Source organism: Microtus oregoni, unplaced genomic scaffold, assembly GCF_018167655.1.
Source record: "Microtus oregoni isolate MIOR12 unplaced genomic scaffold, Mior012 000014F_ref0000157, whole genome shotgun sequence".
Taxonomy (NCBI): Eukaryota; Metazoa; Chordata; class Mammalia; order Rodentia; family Cricetidae; genus Microtus; species Microtus oregoni.
In genome coordinates this window covers 11,500,318-11,523,785 of record NW_024543073.1, presented here as the reverse complement: position 1 = coordinate 11,523,785, position 23,468 = coordinate 11,500,318, and the positions used below count along the sequence as shown (strand labels likewise).

The 23,468-nt window shown below is 36.8% G+C and overlaps 1 protein-coding gene across 1 annotated transcript in view; it reads left to right on the top strand.

Moving 5' to 3' along the window:
- Positions 1–23,468, top strand: part of Adamts6 (ADAM metallopeptidase with thrombospondin type 1 motif 6) — a 214,240-nt gene that overhangs the window by 44,106 nt on the left and 146,666 nt on the right. The window contains exons 7-8 of the mRNA XM_041663714.1: positions 13,880–13,923; positions 18,071–18,176. Of these exons, the coding sequence (XP_041519648.1) occupies positions 13,880–13,923; positions 18,071–18,176 (150 nt within the window). The remainder of the gene's footprint in view (positions 1–13,879; positions 13,924–18,070; positions 18,177–23,468) is intronic.

Genomic DNA, 23,468 nt, shown 5'->3' with positions numbered 1-23,468 from the left:
ATTGTATGTATGGGAAAATTAGATAAATTTTAGCATTAACCACACCGTTTAGACTTTGCCCAACATAAATGTAAGATATATACATATATATTTTTAATTAAGTCTTTGTGTTTGGATTGTTATTAAAAGTGACCTTTTCTAACTTAAACAGTATGTTTTTTTAAGGTTAATGTGGGATTCCTCCCACTGCCACAGTAATCAATTCATTTTTTTAAGGCACTTATTTTTAGCAGTATCTTGTTCAACATAAAATAAGGAATATAATTGTTATTTAGATTTTTTTAAGTTTTTAGTTCAAATTGTTCATGGGGTATTTATTTTAGTGCAACTCTATGATTGTCTTGTATTGTTTTGAAGAACTCTGATGCAACACGTAACTCTCCCCTTGCTGTGTCTTGCAAAATAACTGGCCTATTTTAAAAAGAATTTCTTTCTCCATTCTTTTTCTTGGAATAGGTGATTAGAAAGGAGAGACTCTGTCTTGTTTGCTACCCATGCCTTCTTGACTTTTGGGTTGACTGCTTTAATTTATTTTCCTTTTGGTTTTTCTCTGAAAGTCATTCAGGAACAACAGTGTTTATGGAGCAGAGCAGAAGCTCTGCTACTGAATGTAGGGGTGGGAAAGTATCTGGAGTTTGTTCTGACTATGTGAACAGCAGTCCCATGGATTGAGTTAGACTTCACAGTTCAGTCTGAACTTTAAAACCATATCTGCTGAGGATACGAGATCAGTAAGATGATAGTGTTAGGAGCATTGATCCTGATGAAACCACACATAGGTGAGACTCTTGTACCTTTTGTATGGAGCGTAAGTCCACAAAACTGAACATCAAGTAGTGGTTTGAGTATTGGCTTACTCCTCTGCCAGGAATATTGTTACTTACTTTTTTTTTTTTATTGAGAAAAGGAGAGAAAAAAAAAAGTTTCCACCTCCTCCCAGCCTCCCATTTCCCTCCCCCTCCTCCCCCCCTACGCCCCCTTCTCCCACCCTTCTCCCCCTCCCCCCACTCCTTTCCCCCTCCCTCTCCAGTCCAAAGAGCAGTCAGGGTTTTCTGCCCTGTGGTAAGACCTAGGACCTCCCACCTCCGTCCATATCTAGGAAGGTGAACATCCAAACTGGCTGGGCTCCCACAAAGCCATCACATTACGTAGGATCAAACCCCCATGCCATTGTCCTTTGCGTCTCATCAGCCCTCATAGTTCGCCATGTTCAGAGAGTCCAGTTTTATCCCATGCTTTTTCAGTCACAGTCCAGCTGGTCTTGGTGAGCTCTCAATAGATCAGCTCCACTGTCTCAGTGGGTGGGTGCATCCCTCGTGGTCCCGACTTCTTTGCTCATGTTCTCCCTCCTTCTGCTCCTCATTGGGACTTTGGGAGCTCAGTCCAGTGCTCCAGTGTGGGTCTCTGTCTCTATCTCCATCCATCACCAGATGAAGGTTCTATGATGATATGCAAGATATTCGTCAGTATTGCTCAAGGATAGGGTCATTTCAGGTTCCCTATTCTCAACTGCCCAAGGAACTAACTGGGGACCTCAGCTTGGGCACCTGGGAGCCCCTCTAGGGTCAGGTCTCTTGACAACCCTAAAGTGGTTCTCTTAACTAAGAATTGTGGTTCCGTGCTCCCCTGTCCAACCTTCCTTTATCCCAATCCTCCTGCTTTCCCACGGCCCGACCTCCTTCCCTTCTAACTTTTCTCTCCCCATCTCCCCTTACCCCCAACCCACCCCACCCCAAGATCCCAATTTTCTCCCCGGCAATTTTGTCTACTTCCCTTAGCCAAGAGGAAAACTATATGTTTTTCCTTGGGTTCCCCTTCTTACTTAGCTTCTTTAGATTCACCTATTGTAGACTCCGTGACCCTTATTTATGGCTAGAAACCAATTATGAGTGAGTACATCCCATGTTCATCTTTTTGGGTCTGGGATACCTCACTCAGGATAGTGTTTTCTATTTCCATCCATTTGCATGCAAAATTCGAGAAGTCATTGTTTTTTACCGCTGAGTAGTACTCTAATGTGTAGATATACCATACTTTCTTCATCCATTCTTCCATTGAAGGGCATCTAGGTTGTTTCCAGGTTCTGGCTATTACAAATAATACTGCTATGAACATAGTTGAACAAATGCTTTTGTCATATGGTAGGGCATCTCTTGGGTATATTCCCAAGAGTGGTATTGCTGGGTCCAGGGGTAGGTTGATCCCAAATTTCCTAAGAAACCGAAACACTGACTTCCATAGTGGTTGCACAAGATTGCATTCCCACCAGCAATGGATGAGGGTACCCCTTCCTCCACAACCTCTCCAGCAAAGGTTATCGTTGGTGTTTTTGACTTTAGCCATTCTCACAGGTGTAAGATGATATCTCAAAGTTGTTTTGATTTGCATTTCCCTGATTGCTAAGGAAGTTGAGCATGACCTTAAGTGTCTTTTGGCCATTTGAACTTCTTCTGTTGAGAATTGTCTGTTCAGATCAGTGCCCCATTTTTTAATTGGGTTAATTAGCATTTTAAAGTCTAGTTTCTTGAGTTCTCTATATATTTTGGAGATCAGACCTTTGTCTGTTGAGGGGTTGGTGAAGATCTTCTCCCAGTCAGTAGGTTGCCTTTGTGTCTTAGTGACAGTGTCCTTTGCTTTGCAGAAGCTTCTCAGTTTTAGTAGGTCCCATTTATTCAATGTTGCTCTTAATGTCTGTGCTTCTGGGGTTATACATAGGAAGCGATCTCCTGTGCCCATCTGTTGTAGGGTATTTCTCACTTTCTCTTCCATCTTTTTCAGTGTGTTCGGGCTGATATTGAGGTCTTTAATCCATTTGGACTTGAGTTTTGTGCACGGTGAAAGATGTGGGTCTATTTTCATTCTTCTACAGGTTGACATCCAGTTGTGCCAGCACCATTTGTTGAAAATGCTTTCTTTCTTCCATTGTATACTTTTAGCTCCTTTATCAAAAATGAGGTGTTCATAGGTTTGTGGGTTAAAATCCGGGTCTTCTATACGATTCCATTGGTCGACTTCTCTGTTTTTATGCCAGTACCACACTGTTTTCATTACTGTAGCTCTGTAATAGAGTTTGAAGTCAGGGATGGTAATGCCTCCAGAAGATCCTTTATTGTATAGGATTGTTTTGGCTATCCTGGGTTTTTTGTTTTTCCATATAAAGTTGATTATTGTCCTCTCCAGATCTGTGAAGAATTTTGATGGGATCTTGATGGGGATTGCATTGAATCTATAAATTGCCTTAGGTAGAATTGCCATTTTTACTATGTTGATCCTCCCAATCCAAGAGCAAGGTAGATCCATCCATTTTTTGGTATCCTCTTCAATTTCTTTCTTCAATGCCTTAAAGTTCTTGTCAAATAGATCTTTCACTTCCTTGGTTAGATTTACCCCAAGATATTTAATGCTGTTTGTGGCTATCGTGAATGGTGAAGCTTCTCTGATTTCCCTCTCTGCTTCCCTATCCTTTGTGTATAAGAGGGCGACTGATTTTTTGGAGTTGATCTTGTATCCTGCCACATTACTAAAGCTGTTTATCAGCTGTAAAAGTTCTTTGGTGGAGTTTTGGGGGTCGCTTAAGTACACTATCATATCATCTGCGAATAACGAAAGTTTAACTTCTTCCTTTCCAATTCGAATCCCCTTGATCCCATTATGTTGTCTTATTGCTATTGCTAGAACTTCAAGTACTATATTGAAGAGGTATGGAGAGAGTGGACATCCTTGTCGTGTTCCTGAGTTAAGCGGGATGGCTTTGAGTTTCTCTCCGTTTAATTTGATGTTAGCTGTCGGCTTGCTGTATATAGCTTTTATTATATTTAGGTATGACCCTTGTATCCCTAATCTCTCCAAGACTTTTAACATAAATGGATGTTGAATTTTGTCGAATGCTTTTTCAGCATCTAATGAGATGATCATATGGTTATTTTCTTTCAGTTTATTTATATGCTGGATTACATTGATAGATTTTCGTATGTTGAACCAGCCCTGCATCTCAGGAATGAAGCCTACTTGATCATAATGGATAATTTTCCTAATGTGTTCTTGGATTCGGTTTGCCAGTATTTTGTTGAGGATTTTTGCGTCGATGTTCATGAGTGAGATTGGCCTGTAATTCTCTTTCCTGGTTGAGTCTTTGTGTGGTTTTGGTATCAGAGTAACTGTAGCTTCATAAAAGGAATTAGGTAATGACCCTTCTGTTTCTATTTTGTGGAATACATTAAGGAGTATGGGTATTAGCTCTTCTTGGAAGTTCTGGTAGAATTCCGCATTGAAACCATCTGGTCCTGGGCTTTTTTTGGTAGGGAGGTTTTTGATAACAGCTTCTAATTCTTCGCGACCAACAGGTCTGTTTAGATTGTTCACCTGGTCCTGGTGTAACTTTGGTATATGGTATTTATCTAAAAAAGTGTCCATTTCTTTTACATTTTCCAGTTTTGTGGCATACAGGCTTTTGTAATATGATCTGATGATTCTCTGAATTTCCTCTGTGTCTGTGGTTATGTCCCCCTTTTCATTTCTGATCTTATTAATTTGCGTATTCTCTCTCTGCCGTTTGATTAGTTTGGATAGGGGTTTATCAATCTTGTTGATTTTCTCCAGGAACCAGCTTTTTGTTTCATTGATTCTTTGGATTGTTTTCTGAGTTTCTATTTTGTTGATTTCAGCCCTCAGTTTGATTATTTCCAATCTTCTACTCCTCCTAGGTGAGTCTGCTTCTTTTTTTTTCTAGAGCTTTCAGGTGGGCTGTTAAGTCTTCAATATGTGCTTTCTCTGTTTTCTTTAAGTGGGCACTTAGTGCGATGAACTTTCCTCTTAGCACTGCTTTCATAGTGTCCCATAAGTTCGAGTATGTTGTTTCTTTATTTTCATTGAATTCAAGGAAGACTTTAATTTCTTTCTTTATTTCTTCCTTAATCCAGGTATGGTTCAGAAGTTGACTGTTCAGTTTCCATGAGTTTGTAGGCTCTCTGGGGGTAGCATTGTTGTTGAATTCTAACTTTAATCCATGGTGATCTGATAAGACACAGGTGGTTACTAATATTTTTTGTAACTGTGTAAGTTAGCTTTGTTACCGAGTATGTGGTCAATTTTCGAGAAGGTTCCATGAGCTGCAGAGAAGAAGGTATATTCTTTCCTCTCGGGTGGAATAATCTATAGATGTCTGTTAAGTCCATTTGCTTCATTACCTCCATTAATTCTCTAATTTCTCTGTTAGGTTTCTGTTTGATTGACCTGTCCATTGGTGAGAGAGGAGCGTTGAAGTCTCCTACTATTAGTGTGTGTGGTTTGATGGCTGCCTTGAGTTTTAGTAATGTTTCTTTTACATACGTGGGCGCTTTTATATTCGGGGCATAGATATTCAGGATTGAGACTTCATCCTGATGAATTGTTCCTGTTATGAGTATAAAATGTCCCTCTCCATCTCTTCTGATTGATTTAAGTTTGAAGTCAACTTTGTTAGAAATTAGTATGGCCACACCTGCTTGTTTCTTAGGTCCATTTGCTTGATAAGCCTTTTCCCAGCCCTTTACTCTGAGTAGGTGCCTGTCTTTGTGGTTGAGGTGTGTTTCTTGTAGACAGCAGAACGTTGGATCCTGTTTTTGTATCCAATCCCTTAGCCTGTGCCTTTTTATAGGTGAGTTGAGCCCGTTGACATTAAGTGATATTAATGACCAGTGGTTGTTAACTCCGATCACTTTTTTAGTAGTAGGGTTTGTGTGTTTCCCTTCTTCGAGTTGCACTGGTGAAAGGTCTCTAGATGACTGAGTTATTGTGGGCATTGTTGGACTCCTTGGTTAGTGATTTTCCTTCTATAATTTTCTGTAAGGCTGGATTTGTGGCTACGTATTGTTTGAATTTGTTTTTATCCTGGAAAATTTTGTTTTCTCCATTCATAGTGAACGAAAGCTTGGCTGGATATAGTAGTCTGGGCTTGCACCCATGATCTCTTAGTTTTTGCAGTACATCTATCCAGGACCTTCTGGCTTTCATGGTTTCCATAGAGAAGTCAGGTGTAAGTCTGATAGGTTTACCTTTATAAGTAACTTGGCCTTTTTCCTTTGCGGCTCTTAATATTCTTTCTTTATTCTGTATATTTTGTGTTTTGATTATTATATGGCGAGGGGATGTTTTTTTTTGATCCAGCCTATTTGGTGTTCTGTATGCTTCTTGAACCTTCATAGGTACCTCTTTCTTCAGGTTGGGAAAGTTTTCTTCTATAATTTTATTAAGTATGTTTTCTGTACCGTTGAGCTGCACTTCTTCTCCTTCTTCTACTCCAATTATTCTTAGGTTTGGTCTTTTTATTGTGTCCCAAATTTCCTGAATGTTTTGTGATGAGAATTTGTTGGTTTTGCTGTTTTCTTTGATCAGTGTGTTTATTTTCTCTTTGGTATCTTCAGTGTCTGATATTCTCTCTTCTATCTCTTGTAATCTGTTGTTAGTACTTGTTTCTGTCATTCCTGTTCGTTTACCCAGATTTTCCATCTCCATTCTTCCCTCGGTTTGTGCTTTCTTCATTGCTTCCATTTCATTCTTCATGTCTTGAACCGCTTCCCTAACCGGTTTGATTGCTTTTTCTTGTTTCTCTTGGTTTTCTTGCGTGTCTTTGAGCGATTTATTCATTTCCTCTACCTTTTTGTTTGTAATCTCTAATTGTTTATGGCAGTTTTTCACCTCCTGTTTAAGGTCCTCTATTATTTTCATATAGATCACTTTTGAGTCGATTTCTTCTATTTCTTCAGGAGTAGGGTGTACAATTCTTCTTATTTCGGGATCCCTGGTTTCTGGTGGTGTCATGTTGCCTTTCAGATTGTTGGAGGAATTCTTGTATTGGCGCCTTCCCATCTCTTCCTTCAAATGTAGCCAGGAGAGGCCTGGTCTCTTGGTCCAGTCTTTGCTGTGATTGACTCTCAGGGTATATCTCTTCAGTGTAGAAGCAGGAACCGTTCCCGTCCAGATGGGATTCCTCAGCAACCGTCCTGATGGGATTCCTCAGCAACTAAACAGGGCCGCCGGTAGTCCAATGATCCAGGGCCAACAGGATGAATGGAGCAAGTTGGGGGGGGGGTGGTATCCAGGAGCGCGCAGGAAGCCTGGCCCCGGAGCTGAAGGTGCCCGGCTCACTTACAGGGGACCCTGAGGCCTGCCCCGCTGGCAGGCACTCACCGCTCTGGGTGGGTCGCCTTAGTTTAGGCGCTTAAAACTAAAGTTGAGCACTGGTCCTTGCATACAGCAGGGCAGGGTTGGGGAAGGGTGCTGGGGGTGCTGGGTCGTGCGAAAGAAAGACAGCCCTGCAGAAGGAGCTGGGGGAGGGGGTTTGTGCTCTCTTCCGGGACAGTCCGCCCCTGGGTAGCACACACTCACCAGTCCTGATGGGATTCCTCAGCAACTAAACAGGGCCGCCGGTAGCCCAATGATCCAGGGCCAACAGCTGTTACTTACTTTTTCCTGTTTGGCAGGAATCAGATATTGTTAGTAGATTCTGTTAACATTTTTCTTATCAAAGTAATGACCAGGCCCAATTCCCAATTCCCAATTCCCAAGATTGTGCACACTAAATTTTGAATCATTTTGCCTTTGGTATTTCAAAAAGAAAGTTTTAAAATTTCATTTGATGATTTGATGTTGAAAACTAGAGCCAAGAATTTATTTGTTAGCATTTGATTCTGTAGTCCTGCTCATTTACTGAAAATAGATGATCATATAAAACCTTACGTTCTGAAAATTTACAGCCAAGGGTAGCAGTTATAGGTCAAAACATTGGTATGTTCTCTCATGTGATACCCTTCATCTTACCTATAGGAAGGACTTAGTTGAACTAATTACAGAAAATATTACCTTCTGTCAAGTGCTTCTAAAGAGGACCTTAGAACAGTTCCCTAATGTAGATTCTTAAAATTGTCTCTAATATTATCTGAGGCATATAATTAATAAATGGTAAATCTCCTGACTCCAGTGTACATTCTTCCACACCATACTACTTTCCATGTTTAGGAGGTATTTATATTTGCCTTAATCAAACATGACAGTTTTCTAAAAGGCAGTGTATTATGACAGAGTCTCTATATATTTAATTTTGCCAGTATTCTTTCTTTTTAGAACAGCAATAATGAGATTACACTGTTTTAAAAGCTAAGCGCTTTTGCATTGATTAAGAATATTCTATTTGGTCAGGCAGCAGTGGCGCACACCTTTAATCCCAGCACTTGAGAGGCAGAGGCAGTCGGATCTCTGTGAGTTTGAGGTCAGACAGGACAGGAAAATTAAGGCACAGTGAGATGATTTGGAAGACGGCTTATATTCAGTTATTGGCAGCACCAGAATTAGAATTCAAATCTGACAGGCTAGCTTCACATTCTTTTAGTCATACACAATTTCATGTTATGACCTGGTGATCACTGCGCAATAAAGCTTGTAGTTATATAGATTGACTCTTCAGAAAGTTCCTATCATGACGATTCCCTCAAATATAATGTAGTTAATTCCCCTCACACCCTTACCTCTGCAATGAATTTTAAATTAACTGGATAAAACAGTTCTTACACCGAGATAAAGAACTGAAGCAATTGATGTGCTGAGCGAAGGCAGTAATTTGTAGTGAAGCTAGTTTAGATCTTATCGTGGCATGCGTTTGGTGGCACTCCTAGTCCCTTTGGACTTTTTTTTTCCACATCAGACAAAACCCACTGAACAGTTTTGTGTAGTCTGGCAGGATTGTTAGTTGCAGTGGTGTAGAAACGAAAACAGTTTGGGTGCTCTAGATTGAAAGTGAGGTGCCTGTCCTATGAAGTGGTGTTGGTGCTGAACTTTGCGTACCAGACTTTATGAATTTAAAACTTTTTTTAAAAGGTAGATGATATTGGTGTCTTTTAAATGCCTTTGGAATACCGAGACATTCACTGTAATTGTACATCTTACAAAGAGGAATTTTGGATCAGAATGGATTGTAAATTTGTACAAATTTAGAGTCCAAACAAAACCCACTTCATGTTTGTATAAAGTATTTTAAGCTATTCATTCTGATCTTCTATTTATTCTACAGCTTGCAGTGTTTGTGTTTAGGCCCTACCATCCCCCAACTATGGAATTCATACTGAAAGTTTCTAACAATCTGGACAGTTTATTCTTCTCCACTATTGGGATCCACAAAATTCAGTTAAGTTCTCAAGAAAGCTGACATGATGGAAAATATAACATTTTCCAAATACTAATAATGAAGTATCTTATAAGAGAGTTATAGTATCATGTATGCATTTTTAGCAGCTTACAAGAAGTAGATAACTTCAAAGTTATTTTGAGGAAACACTATGCAGTTTGTCTTCTGAGTGCTCATGAAATTCAATGCTAAAGAACTCCACACACCATAGTATCTGTGCTAATGAGCTGTCCACATGTGAAGAGAGAGGATGTGGATTTGTGGCACGTTTGATAGTGCTGTCTGCACTGTTTCATTAATCTGTACAATTATTTGGTCTTTGTATTTCACCATGGCTATTACAAACAGTAATTGATTTTACTTTCTTGCAGCCTTAATAAGATATAATTGGCCAATGAAAATTATATACAGTTACAATGACATATAGGTCTTTGTATAAACTATGAAATTTATATGTTCATTATCACATATTAATAGACACATATATGCAAAAATAAGTGTAATTTTCTTTTAAAATTAAAGTCAAACTTATTGCCATTGTTTTTGTTGTTTTATTTAACACATTTTTCCTCATATCCTACTTTCCTTCTTTGGTTATTATTTTTATTCTTTAAATACTGTTGACTGTATCTGTGAGGATGAGTTACTGAAGTTTAGGAAAGCAAACAAGCACGTGCTTGCTGTAGTAGTTAGATGTGCTATTTCTTACTTTTTGAAGGATAAAGTATTTGATGTGAACCTAATTGATATCTAGAGTTTCCCAGAAGAAATGGGAGAAGAGGTTTTTATGAACTGTTTGTGGATATAAGGAAATACAAAATCTTTTTAGATTGTGGTGACTGGATAGTGAGTATATTTGGTAGAAGTAGACATAAGTTTGGGGAGTAATAAATAATCCTAAAAAGGTAAACTGAAACAAGATTATTTCTTGAATTCTAAAGTACATTGTTTATATTTTTAGATAGAATTTGATTTTTTAGTACAAGTAAGCCATGGGTGGTGCTGGAAAGACGAGGCTCTGTGGCTACGAGCTCATACTGTTTTTCCAGAGAAGCAGGGTTTAATTTCCAGTTCCCACATCAGATGTCTCACAACTCTTTGTAACTCCAGCTCCAGGGGCTGTGAACACAGAAGCACATACATTCCCTGTCCCATACACATAATGACTTAGACAACTAATGGCACGAGGCAGTTGTGCATGACTTAGAGAGTTCATGCTCACAATAGCATTGTTATGTTTGGAAAAACATGTCACAGCACCGTTCCTCGTCCTCCATTTCTTGTATTCTTTCTGACTTTTCTTTTGTCATGTGTCCTGAGCCTTGGTTGGTAGTGGTGATGTCCCATTTAGGGCTGAGCCGCCATTCTCCTTTTCTAAGTACTTGAACCAGGTACATATCTTTCCATTGGCTGCTGTTCATTTTAAAAAGCAGTGTCTTTGGCCGAGGCTGAGAGCAGTCCAGGCACATGGGTACAAACATTGGGTTTTACAGTGTAGTTGTTTTTATCATTGTAAAGCAGTGCTGTATTTCACAAACCTCAAAATACAACATTGTCAGATGTCAGTTCCTTCTGATACTTGTGCGGACAAAAATTAATAGTCAAAAATATTCGTAACAGAAATGTGCCAATGTTACAGGCACACATACTCATCTATATATCTTTTTATTTTGCTCAGTCAGTTTATCCTCATGAATTGGGGTGAAAGAATGGTAACAAATGAATTCCTTACCCAAATGCATTACTTACCTCCAAACTAGAACTTTGATTTTGTACAAGCACTAGGGTTTGTATGGCATCCTAGGCTTTTTTTTTCTTTTTTATTTATTTATATTGGTTTTTCAAGACAGGTTTTCTCTGTGTAGTACTGGCTGTCCTGGAACTTGCTCTGTAGATCAGGCTAGCCTTTAACAGAGACCCACCTCCCTCTGCCTCTGAAGTGCTAGGATTATAGCCACCACACCCCACTTTAGTTAAGGTTTCTATTATTTCCATGAAATATCATGACGCAAAAGCAACTTGTGGGGAAAAGGGTTCATTTGACTCACACTTCAACACTGTAGTCCATCATTGAAGAAGCCAGGACAGGAACTCAAACAGGGCAAGTACCTGGAAGCAGGAGCTGATTCGGAGGCCATGGGGCAGTGCTGTTTATTGGCTTGCTCCTCATGACTTGGTCAGCCTGCTTTCTTATAGAACCCAGTATTCCTGCCCAAGGATGGCACCACCCACAATAGCTTGGCCCTGACCCATTAATTAAGAAAATGCTCTACAGGCTTGCCTACCGCCTGATCTTATGGAGACATAATATTTCTTCTCAGATGACTTTAGCTTATGCCAAGTTGACATAAAACTATGCAGCACATATGGATTATCTAATGATCATGTTTGTTATTTTTTGTGTGTTCACATGTGCCTGGGTGCACATAGGTATGTGTGGTGATGTTTTCATGTGGAGCCCAGAGAATAGCCTCAAGCACTATCCACCTTATCTTTGAGGCAGGGTCTCTCACAGGCCTGAAATCACCAAGTGGACCAGGCTGGCTGGTCAGTAAGGCCCAGCAATTTGCTTGTTCTCTCCTCACCAGTGCTACCTGGGTTCTGGGAATCAAATTCAGCTCCTTGTGCTTCTGCCTCTGCTTCCCTTCAGTGACTTTTGGCATAGGTACTCAGTATTTTAACTCAAGTTCTCATGCTTGTCTGATAAGCACTTTAGTGACCAAGCTCTCCTCCAAGCTCTTAAAGGACCCTTTCTAATTGCAGTTCAGGGCTCCTGCTGCATCATGTTAGTTAGGATTTATATTGATTTGTTTAAAGGATCCTGAGAGTCAAAAAAGTACACTCTTTCTTTATTTTTGACCCAGGTCCTACTGAAGCAAGATAGTACATAAATTTTATGTGTGTGTGCTCGCGCACACACATTTACATGTGAGCGTGTGTGTGCATTCATGTTAGAGCATGCACACATTTACATGTGAGCGTGTGTGTGTGCATTCATGTTAGAGCATGCACATGTATGCAAGTGCATGTGTGTTTTCCCCAGTATCAGAAACTGAATGAGGTAGATCTGAAACTTGAAAGTTTTGACAATATTCATTAAAGTATATAAGCAATATATAACATTGATACTGTCTCTTTAGTTACTTAAAAGTATAAGTATTTTATATATGAAATTTAAAATGCACAGTTACACATCATTTAATTTTTTTGTTAACTGACTCCTAAATGAAATTTAATTTAATATGTATCTCTGCTCATCCAATTAGGAAAGTGTTGACCTCATAATCTAATTGTTTGAATTGGTCATCATTGCTACATTCTTTCTTATGGCATAAATTGTCTGTCAGTTACCAGCATGACTTTATTTTAACATATTAATACTTTCTATGAAAATATTCCATTTCTGAATTCCAAAATTGTGAGATATTTAGATTAACTTGTAACAGGAGGACACTCAGAAAGTTTCAGAGCCTTCCCAGGATGAAATAAAGATTTTTTTCCCTCCAGTTTTCCTTGCTTAGCTCTTTCTTACTGTGTTTCCTAGTGTCAATTCTTTCTTGAATTACCTCTTTGTTTTATGTTCTGGAGATATCTGTAGTCAATGCATCTTAACAAAATTAGGCATGTGTGACGAAAGTATGTTTTCTCCTTTGAAAGTAGAACAGAGTCATTGCAGAAGAATAAAGAAGTGGAAAACTGGTGGATTACAGTTGAGATGCAGTCTTAGGCAGCTAAGTTTTAGCAAAGGTGTGAGTGGTACTTCGGGATTTGGAAGGAAATCAAGAAACAGTATATGTATCTGTATAACTCATGAAATGACTTTCTTTAAAGCAACCTGAATATTTATAGGATGAATTATGTTTATATATTATAATATGTAACATAGTGATCACAAGATAAATTGATTATAACATTCAGTATATACTCTCTGGTACTTTTTCCCTTTTATTGAAGTAGTTTTTTTTTCTTACATTATATTTCCTGATTATAGTTTTCTCTCTCCCTACTCCTCCAAGTTGCTCCCTGCCTCTCCCATCCAGATCCAATCCCTTTCTGTCTCTCATTAGAAAGAAAACAGGATTCTAAGGGATAATAATAAAGTAAGATAAACATATCAATTTTGACTTAACATCTCCAATGTAATGTATTTTAAAATTTGTAACATTTCTTTAATATCTTTTCTATCAAGTTCTGATGCAGCCTAGCAGTGGTCTAACATTAAGAAAACATTCTATTCAGAATTTATTTATCAATCTAAGTCACTTAAAATTTTTGTATTTTCACCATGTAAATTCTACTGTACAATTAGGAATAAAATATAACATTGATTTATTTCCTGTTGATGTATTACACTGTCTTTTTTTTTTTAAAGACAAGTACCTGTGTAGTGTTGAAAGATCTTCAAATAGTGCTAGAGATTTATTATTAATAATAAAACCCACTCAGTGAGGGAGAAGTAGTAGCAACCTCTAGATGAGCTATGGAAAATAATATGATAGTTTAATAAAATTCTCTGTTTTTTTGCTGGAAGGAATCCTACTGATTTGTAGGTCGAACTATGAGTGTGTGCAGTCTGCCTTACCCATAGGACTGGTCATCCAGTACTCCAGCTGGCTGCTCATAATTTCTTCTATTTTGATCTGAACAAACAGAACTCCAAAAAAGAAATGCAAGGAATATACAAATATTCTACAAAATTTATCTTTTTTTTCTCCTCCATAGATATGATATCTGCACTTATAAAAATAAGCCCTGTGGAACATTGGGTAAGTTTTGTTTTATTTGAGTAAAGGATAGTTTAGATGTCTTTTTCAGGCAATGATGATACTCTTAATTATTACTAATTGGGTTAATTTTCTTTTTGTTACATGGGAAATTGCCCCTAAAATTTTTAAACATAACCTTTCTTGCATATATAATTTGCTTGAAAACAACTTAGAAGGTTATTTAAAAGTTGATAGTAATTACAAATTAAAGCTACAGGTCATTTTCATATTTTCTGTCTTTCTAATACATTTTGTAAAACAAAATCAAAAAACAAACTCAAGACTAGGATGTTTGAGACAAATGAAAGCTTATTGTTATCAAGACTTGAAGGAAAAAAAACAAACAAATTGAGATACTAAAATAGAAGCATAAAGAATTATACTTCTTTTGGTATGTTTTATCTTCCATGAACTCCGGTATTTTAAAAAATGTTAGTCCAGCCGGGCGGTGGTGGCGCATGCCTTTAATCCCATTACTCGGGAGGCAGAGGTAGGCGGATCTCTATGAGTTCGAGTCCAGTGTGGTCTTCAAGAGCTAGTTCCAAAACAGGAACCAAAGCTGCAGAGAAACCCTGTCTCAAAAAATCAAAAAAAAAAAAAAAGTCCAATTACCAAAGAATTTCATAAAAGAATATAGCTAGAGGTGGAGAAAGACTGAGGAATTTTCTTTTGCTTTTTGAAAAACATTTCAGTAATTATCTTGAATTCTTAAAAAAAAGTTTATTTTGTTACAAAACATTATTTCATATTGATTGAAAGGTAAGTGCAAACACAAATGGATTAATATTCAGCTTCCCAGTAGGCCAAATAATCAAGCAACTAATACTATTTTTAAGGTAAAATTTTTTCCTCATGACAATTTTTAGTGTCATGAAAACTTTTTACAGAGTCATAAGCTAAAGTAAGAGACAGTGGTTTTTTTTTTTTGACTTCTATATGTCATGTCTCAGTTTTCTTATCTGTAAATGAATAAGTCAATTTCTGTGAATATCCTAAGCATTTGGGAATATCCAATTAAAGTAGACTTAAGGGAAAAAATGTTTCCAACTTCCTGGTGGTTCAGTGAAACATCTTTTAAAGACTGGAATTTCTCTTGATCATTTTTACACTGTTTCTCCTGTCCTGTGCTCAAGATTTATGACTAGAGGAGAAATGCTAATTAGCCAAAGCTTAGTATTAACCATGGAAAAATTTGTAGTTAAATGCCTATCACAGAAAGAACTCTCTTTGCTGAACTAGCTCATGCTGGGATTTTCTTTGTAGTGTTTTAAGAGCAACTGTGAAAACCTGACATTCAGACTAGCGTTGACAGTTTCAGTGTGTTTGTTATGTTTTATAGTCTTTTAAACCCCCTTGTTTCTCAATTTTATTATTTATGCTGTAGAAGTACTACTATCTGTCCTTTTACTAAAGTGATTTTGCTAAAATCAATTAAGAAAAATTCTAATTGCTTTCAAATTGCTTTGAAAATTAATACTATCACCAAGGAACAGGCATTGTTATTTGATATAGAATTGTCTGCAATGTTTTATTTAATTGGTTTATTTATTGTTTAAATTCTATAGATATCTATTAATTGTTTTATCTACTTTAGAGCCTCAAAACAGGTATACATATAAGCTGGAGCTTATATTTCCAAGCATATATGATATAAGCAAAGAAGTATATACATTCTCATTCTGTTCTTTGAAGGCATGCTATTTACATTGACAGGCTTTTTATTCTGACATGAGTAATATGGACTACTTAGTACTTCCATTGTCATTACTAATGATATGATATAGTTTACTGTCTAATTAGTTCAATTTTTTAAATAATATATTGTAACTTTAATAATTCATTTGTTTCTACAGTCAATAAATTAATTGCTAGGTACATATGAATGTAATTTGAAGTTCAATTATTTGTAAATTGAAGTTTTATTTTTGAAAACTGAATAAAATGCATATATAGACACATGTATTGACTTTTATATGTGGGAAATATCAGTTTCAAATCAAACAATAACCAATTTTAGCATCTTTTGTGTTGATATTTATGATGAGGTGGATTTTTTGATAATCTCTTGATTAATAACTCTAATGGCAAATTGAGCTATAAGGGTAATTAGGATTAAGGGTGAAAACTGACCATCAAACTGAGTAAATCTAAATGATCTGAATAGGCATGACACCCTGATCAACACTATCACACATAGGAATTTTGACAGCAGCAGTTGTTAGGAAACTGGAAAATGGTGGAAGTTAATGAAAAATATGCTAGTGTTTATTCTTATGTTAAGATTTACCTTTATTATTTTTCAAAAATCAATAGTTCCTCTCCAAATAAATCCTTTCTATAGTTGTCCTTTAGTTTGTTAACAGTTTATGTCAGATTTCAAGTAAATATGTCCTTATAACTGCACTGGGGTATCGGTGAGGATTCTTAATTCAAAATACAGTCATAGAACACATACTAAAAGAAAAACCACCAACAACGCAAACAACGAACAAACAAACAAACAAAATACATCCCAATTCAGCACCACCATCTTTAGAAAAACAAAAGGGTAGTTTATGGAAATATAAGAAATATTACTTTGTCAATAATTGTTAGTGGTAATCCTATAAAATTAACTCATAAAAGTAACATGATTACAAAATAGTGTTTTTTGTTATCTTTTTCTTCCCATATGTTCTTCCATATTGAACCTAATAGTTTAGGCCAAGTAGTGTTTTCATTCTGTTTGGTGTGTGTGTGTTCTTTAAGTAGAAGTAACATTTGTAAGATATTTTTGGTTAGTCATAGCATGAATATATTTTTATCCAAGTTATCCTTTTTATTGTCTTCTTTTCAGGTCCCAATGTCTTTAGGTGGAATGGGAGGTCAGCACAGTGGTGTCACCAGTGCTTATGACAACTCAGGCAGAAATAATCCCCTTTCTAACTTCTGTTCATCTCTTGTAAAACAGTAGACAAAGCTGTATTAGCAAATCCAACACTCACCTTAACTTTGTTATAGTATGGCTGTTATCTTAATACTTACATCAGAAAGAACAGGGAAACGTAGTTTCTAGATCTTCCCTGGTAGAAAATAGGGATAGAATAGTGTTGACTGTTGCCTGTTAGTGCCACTGGGAAATAGCATCCATTGCAGATCATTGCCTGTTTCTCTCAGTAAATGTCCTTTGAATTGAGTTGAGGTAACCTTGCAAGGAAGATAGTTCCTAACGCTGCAGTAACATGGTAACAGAGCACAGAAAATATCCTCAGTATCTTTAATGACCGTTCTCTTCCCGGGTTATTTGGCATCTGCTTCCTCATAACAGATGACATTTTTCATTTCTCACACAATTCTTTTATCTAAGTGCTGATTTCAAATTCTATACTAATTCATAGAGCATAATCCATAGAGCATGGTGTTCATTTGGAAGTAAATACTAAAGCTTCCAAGGGGAAATAGCTCAAGTAACGTAACATTTCACGAGAAATCAGCGAATTAACACCATGGTTTTGCTTTACAAGTAAGAACTCTAAAGCACTGAAGGGGGATTGGGTAGAAGAAAACACTGAATAATATATATATATATATATATATATATATCAGGACTAATTATGGAAGATTAAAAAAGTACAAAAGTTTCATAGTTTCATCCTTCATAGTTTTTCCCCCTGTTTTGAACCATCTATTTTTGTAAAAATAAAAATGTCACTTATAAAACCATTTGGGATTCCCTTTTTGTTACCTAAAAAGTTGCTTGTATATTTTTATGAACCCACTCAACTTAAACAGATCTCTTTAGAAAAATAATGTGGATATATTTTGCTTTCTACAGCCTGAAGAATATTAAAATAGAAATGCTTTCTTGAATTCCCTTTTCTGGCTCAAGTTACTAGGTGGTCCCAAGTTACCAGAAGTAAAATTTATAAATCTAACCCCTAGTCTAGACATTTTCCAGCACTGACTGTAGTTCAAAAAATATTAATGTCTAGCCGGCAAAGTGAAATTCCCCCCAGTGATTTTGCAAATGACTAGAAAGTTAACCTTTTGCCAACTGCTCCTTCTGTGCGTGAAGGTTATTAAAAAGAATCTAGGCATTTAGAAGTATAGGCTTTTAAAGGCTGAAACACCTTGGCTTGACCCTTTGTGTCTTTTTCTGTTTATTCAGGCTTAGCCTCTGTGGCTGGAATGTGTGAGCCTGAAAGGAGCTGCAGCATTAATGAAGACATTGGCCTGGGTTCAGCTTTTACCATTGCACATGAGATTGGTCACAAGTGAGTGCATTTAAGAAAATCAAAATAAAGTGTAGAACTTCACTCTTGAAACTACTTGTAACTACTGTGTAGAAAGCCTGAACTCAATTCTTTACAGCCCTTTTGACAGCTTTCAATAGAGACTGTTATCATCTGGGGTAAATAAATCTTCATAAGAACTGGAGACTTGTTAAATAGACAAACATATCACACTTGAATGTTGCTATGGGCATTTAAACAGTGAGTTTTAGCTGTCTTCTCAACACCTAGGTCCTTATAAAATCCCATTGTGTAAGCACTCTTTTCCTCAAATGGTAATCTATGTGTTTGGTCTTATGCTTGTTTGTTTTGCATGTTTATTTTTTTATATTTGTTATTGTTTCTTGAGAATTTTTTTTTTCAGAGGAGAGTCTTGTTCTGTAGTCCAGGCTGACATTGATTTAGATAGGCTGCCCTGGAATGCATGGTAATCCTCCTCTCTCAGCCTTCTGAGTGTTGGAGTGACAAGAATGAGCCACCATTTCTGGCTACATGTATTTATTTACACTATTGACACTACTTCCTTAAAATGAACATTTGCTTTACCTTTGTGAAGTGGGAAGCGTGCCTTCTCTAGGCCTGTGAACATAGCCATTGATATGAAACTTGTATTGTCAGGTGAACTCACATGTCATCAAAAACTTGTAAGAGTTCATCCTTGTTTTTTAAGGAGGACCTTAAGTTTTTAATATTTATTTCAAATAAATCAATACCAATATTTAAAACTATACTTTCAACCAACCCCCAATGACAATAAACTCATTATTTAAAAGAACAGACAAAAGTAAATGTAAAAGTCTGTTCATGAGGAAGGAGAGTTTTGACAATAGTTTCTTGTATTTCAGATGTTTGTGTTCTGAAGACTGGACAATGGCGTGTCCTTAGTGTTTAATATGGTTCGAAGTAATGCTTTAGTACAGGTGAAATGAAACCAGAGTCTCTGTTTACTGACGGGCTTAGCTCTTGAGCCACCACCTCCCGCTTTCCCCTAAAACAGAAGTTATTAACATTTAGCAACGGGCTAGTTGTATCTACTACATTAAAAATGGGAAAATATGGAGATCTTGTCTATTTCCTCTTCCCAGGGGGATCTATATGTTTCTCTTAGTGTTCACCTTGTTACTTAGCTTCTCTAGGGTTATGGACTATAGGCTTGTTATCCTTTGCTTTACAGCTAGTATCCACTTATAAGTGAGGACATACCATATTCATCTTTCTGGGTCTGGATTACCTTACTCGGGATTTTTTTTTTTTTTGTAGTTCCATCCATTTGCATGCAGTTTTCAAGACATCATTGTTTTTAATGATGAGTAGTACTCCATTATGTAAATGTACCACATTTTATTTATCCATTCTTTAGTTAAGGGTCATCTCTAGGTTTTTTCCAGGTTCTGGCCATAACAAATAATGCTGCTATGAACATAGTTGAACAGTGTCCTTGTAGTATGATTGTGCATCCTTTGGGTATATGCCTAAGAGTAGGTTGATTCCCAATTTTCTGAGATTCCACCATACTGGTTTCCAAAGTGGTTGTACAAGTTTGCAATGAAGGAGTGTTTTCTTTACTCCACATCTTTTCTAGCTAGCATAAGCTGTTATTGGTGTTTTTGATCTCAGAGTTATTTTGATTTGCATTTTCTTGATGACTAAGGATGTGGAACATTTCTTTAATTGTCTTTCAGCTGTTTGAGATTCTTCTGTTGAGAATTTTCTGTTTATATTTGTACCCCATTTTTAATTGTATTATTTGGAATTTTAATGTCTAATTTCTTGAGTTCATTATATATTTTGGTTTTCACTCCTCTGATGTGTGGTTGGTGAAGATCTTTTCCTATTCGTAGACTGCCTTTTTGTCTTATTGACTGTGTTCTTGCTTTACAATAGCTTCTCAGTTTCAGGAGGTCCAATTTATTTATTGTTGCTTTCAGTGTCTGTGCTACTGGTGTTATATTTAGGAAGTGGTTTCCTGTGCCCATGCATTGAAGGCTATCAGGTTCAGTGTGGTTGGATTTATATTGAGGTCCTTAATCTATTTGGACTTGAGTTTTGTGCGTGGAATAGATATGGATCTATTTGCATTCTTCTACATGTTGTCATCCAGTTATGCCTGCATCATTTGTTGAAGATGTGTCTTGCCCTCTCTGCGGAGTGGATGGGGGTGTGGGGAAGGGGAAAGTGGGGGGAATGGGAGGAGGGGAGGGAGTGGTAACTAGGATTGGCATGTAAAATGAAAAAAAAGATGGTTTGTTTCCTTTTTTAAAAAATAAAATTTAAAAAAGTGAGGAGAAAAATGAAAAATAAGTAGTTTTAGTTGAGACAACAGTTTGTTTAAAGCTCATGTTTATATGAGTTTTTAAGTAATTAATTTTTAATCAATCATCTACTTTTTTAAAATGGTGAAATGGATTGAAAATGAACAACAATAAAAATCAATATTTGTGCTCCAGAGGTAATTCTTGAGGAAAACCCATAGTTCAGGATTCTTTCTCCCTTCTTTCCTTCCTTTATTCCTAAGTTCTTTCCTCTCTCTCTCCTTTCTTTCCGTCCTCTCGTTCTCTTTCTGTTAAAATTAAGTTCTTATTAAATTTGAGTCATTTTGTTGTCTTACTAGCTTTTTTAAAACTGGAGTTGATTTGGTTATTAATTCAAGTAACCATCAAGTTTTAATCCTGACTGGATTCAGACAGAAATAGTCACTGCTATGCTTTTAATGAGGTCTTAAAAAAATATTCGCATTCTAGTTTCCATTGCAACGAAAAGCAGAGAACAAAGGAAAAAGCACTTCTAACCAGGCAGTTCATCTTTAACTCACTCAAAAATCTGGCTCATTAATGACGGTCATTGTCTTATGCAACCTAACAAATTTTTGTTTGTTTTTTTGGCTGGTTGGTTGGTTTTGTTTTGAGACAAGAGTCTTAAAATTCAGGTTTGGCTAGCCTGGAACTCAGAGTTCTGCCTGCCTCTGCTCCTAAATAAAGTGTATACCACCATGTCTGTCTCCATACCAAATTGAGTAGGCTCTGCTAGAGTCAATAATGTTAAAAGATAGATCCCAAGTAACGGATGAATAATGTTTTATAAACACGCTGTCATCTCATGCGGTCACCAGTTCGCCTACGTCACTGCCACCACCTGCACTTTCACTCCTCTTTGTATTTATCTTGTTTTTGTTGTTTTCAATTCTTTTTTTATTGTATCTGACTGTTTTGACCTGCATATATGTGTGTACTATGTGTGTATATACTGTCAGTGGAAGTCAGAAGAGGCCATTGGATCCCCTGGAACTGCAGTTTCAGAAGTTTGTGAGCCACTATGTTGGTGCTAGGAAGCAAACCCTGGTCCTATGCTAGAACAAATGCTCTTTATTGCTTGTCATCTCTCTATGCCCCCCTTTTAAGTTTAAATAGCTTAGGTAAAGATTTATCTTCCTTCCTATCATTTATTAACATTTCACTACCTCTCAAGCTTTCTAGATTGTATTTGTTTGTTTGGATTTTGTTTTAGTACTTTTAAAAAGTCCTATACTTTACGTAGAATAATTGTGAGACTGTAGACTATTCTCACTTACCTTGGAATAATGTTCTTTAACACTTAATTCTTGTTTGAAAGTGTGTTTTAGATGGAGTATGGAAATCTCACAAAATCCTTAAGATTGAGAGCTAGAATACGTTCATTCAAATATGTCATTTGACTGGAAGAACAGAACAAAACCCAAACAAACAACTATCTGTTTTCTCATGCCCAGATGGTTATTATGTTGCTGTTGTTTCTTCTCTCTTTCCTAGGACTGAGAAGAAGACACCTTTACCTGTCACCATTTAATGTGTGTATTAGTTGGATTATTACTTTTTCAGGGAAATTCTGTTTCATGAAGATCCCTTTACTTACTCCTAAGATTATAGTGCTTAGCTTTCAGTAACTCAGCAGATCCACTCTTGTAGAACTCATGCTATCATTAAAATAAACTCAGTCTGGAGAGATAGCTTAGTGGTAGAGAAATGACAAGCATGCAAAAGGCTTTTGATTCCATATTTGATCCCTAACACTTTGTAAGAAAGCCCTCAAAGGGAACAAGAAACTGAGTTAGAGCACTTCCTTCTGAAATAAAGTGACAGCTCTCAGGATGCATCAGGTATATTTTCCAACCTGACTGTGCTGTGCCTTTGCCTCCCAGCTGACTGTGTGTTGCCATGTGAATTTTATCATTTAATGCAATGAATTTTAAGCCATAGGGTGATACATGTAGATTCTTTACAGTGAGAATCTTTGATCATTAATTATTAAGAAGACCTCTTACTGAATGACTAGAATGTGTGAATAATTTTCTACTTTTCAAAGATTTGTTGAGAATGCGTTTTGTGCCCAATTTGTATTTTTATAGATATAATATCCGTTTTAATTGGGTGTTTGTTTGATAACATTTTTATTTGGCTAGATCTTCACTAGCAACTCTCCATCTCTTTCTGAATTCATGTGTACTTGTGCCTGTGTGTATGTGTGTGTTTGTTTGCATGTGCATGCACGTACATGCACTCATGAATGTAGAGGTCCATACACACTTGGATGTCATTCCACAAGTACTGCCTACTTTTTTTTGAGGCAAAGTCTCTTCTCGCCCTGTAGGCTAGGCCAGCTGGCTACTGAGCTTCAGGTATCTACTTCCCAAAGCTAGGCTTGCACGTGTGTTACCAAATGTAGGATCCTTAGAGACTGAGTTTGGCTTTAAATGTTTATGCAACAAGCAGCTTTCAGACTGAGCCCTTTCCCCCTCTCCACTTCCCTTTAAATATGTATTTCTATACTTTTGTGGAAAACTAGAAATTAGTTTTCTTGTCAAATGTAATGATGGACTTTATGCTATGCTATGTCTAGCTTCAATGTAAGTTACAAACCAAAGGCACTTGATAACCTCAAAGAAAGATACATTTTTTGAAAGACTGTTTAATTAATTGTGTGGTTTTCATACTTTTAGAAGTTGAGAAAAATTATGATGTCAACAGCGTGGCAAGATTTCAATCAGACATCTCTTGTATTACAAATAATTCCCAATGTTTCTACTTGTAGAAAATTAATATTAAAAGTGGGAAAAATGTATTCTGTATTTTTAGAGATGCATATCAAAGTATTTTTCAACTAAAGTGTCTTATATTTGTCTATAGTAAAGCTAAAAGATAAAGCAAGAAAATGACAATTTTTTAAACTATTCTCTCTAATGCTGTGTGTTGCTGACTTTTCACACAGAAAGAACAAACCCTATGATGATTTTAGGTGTAA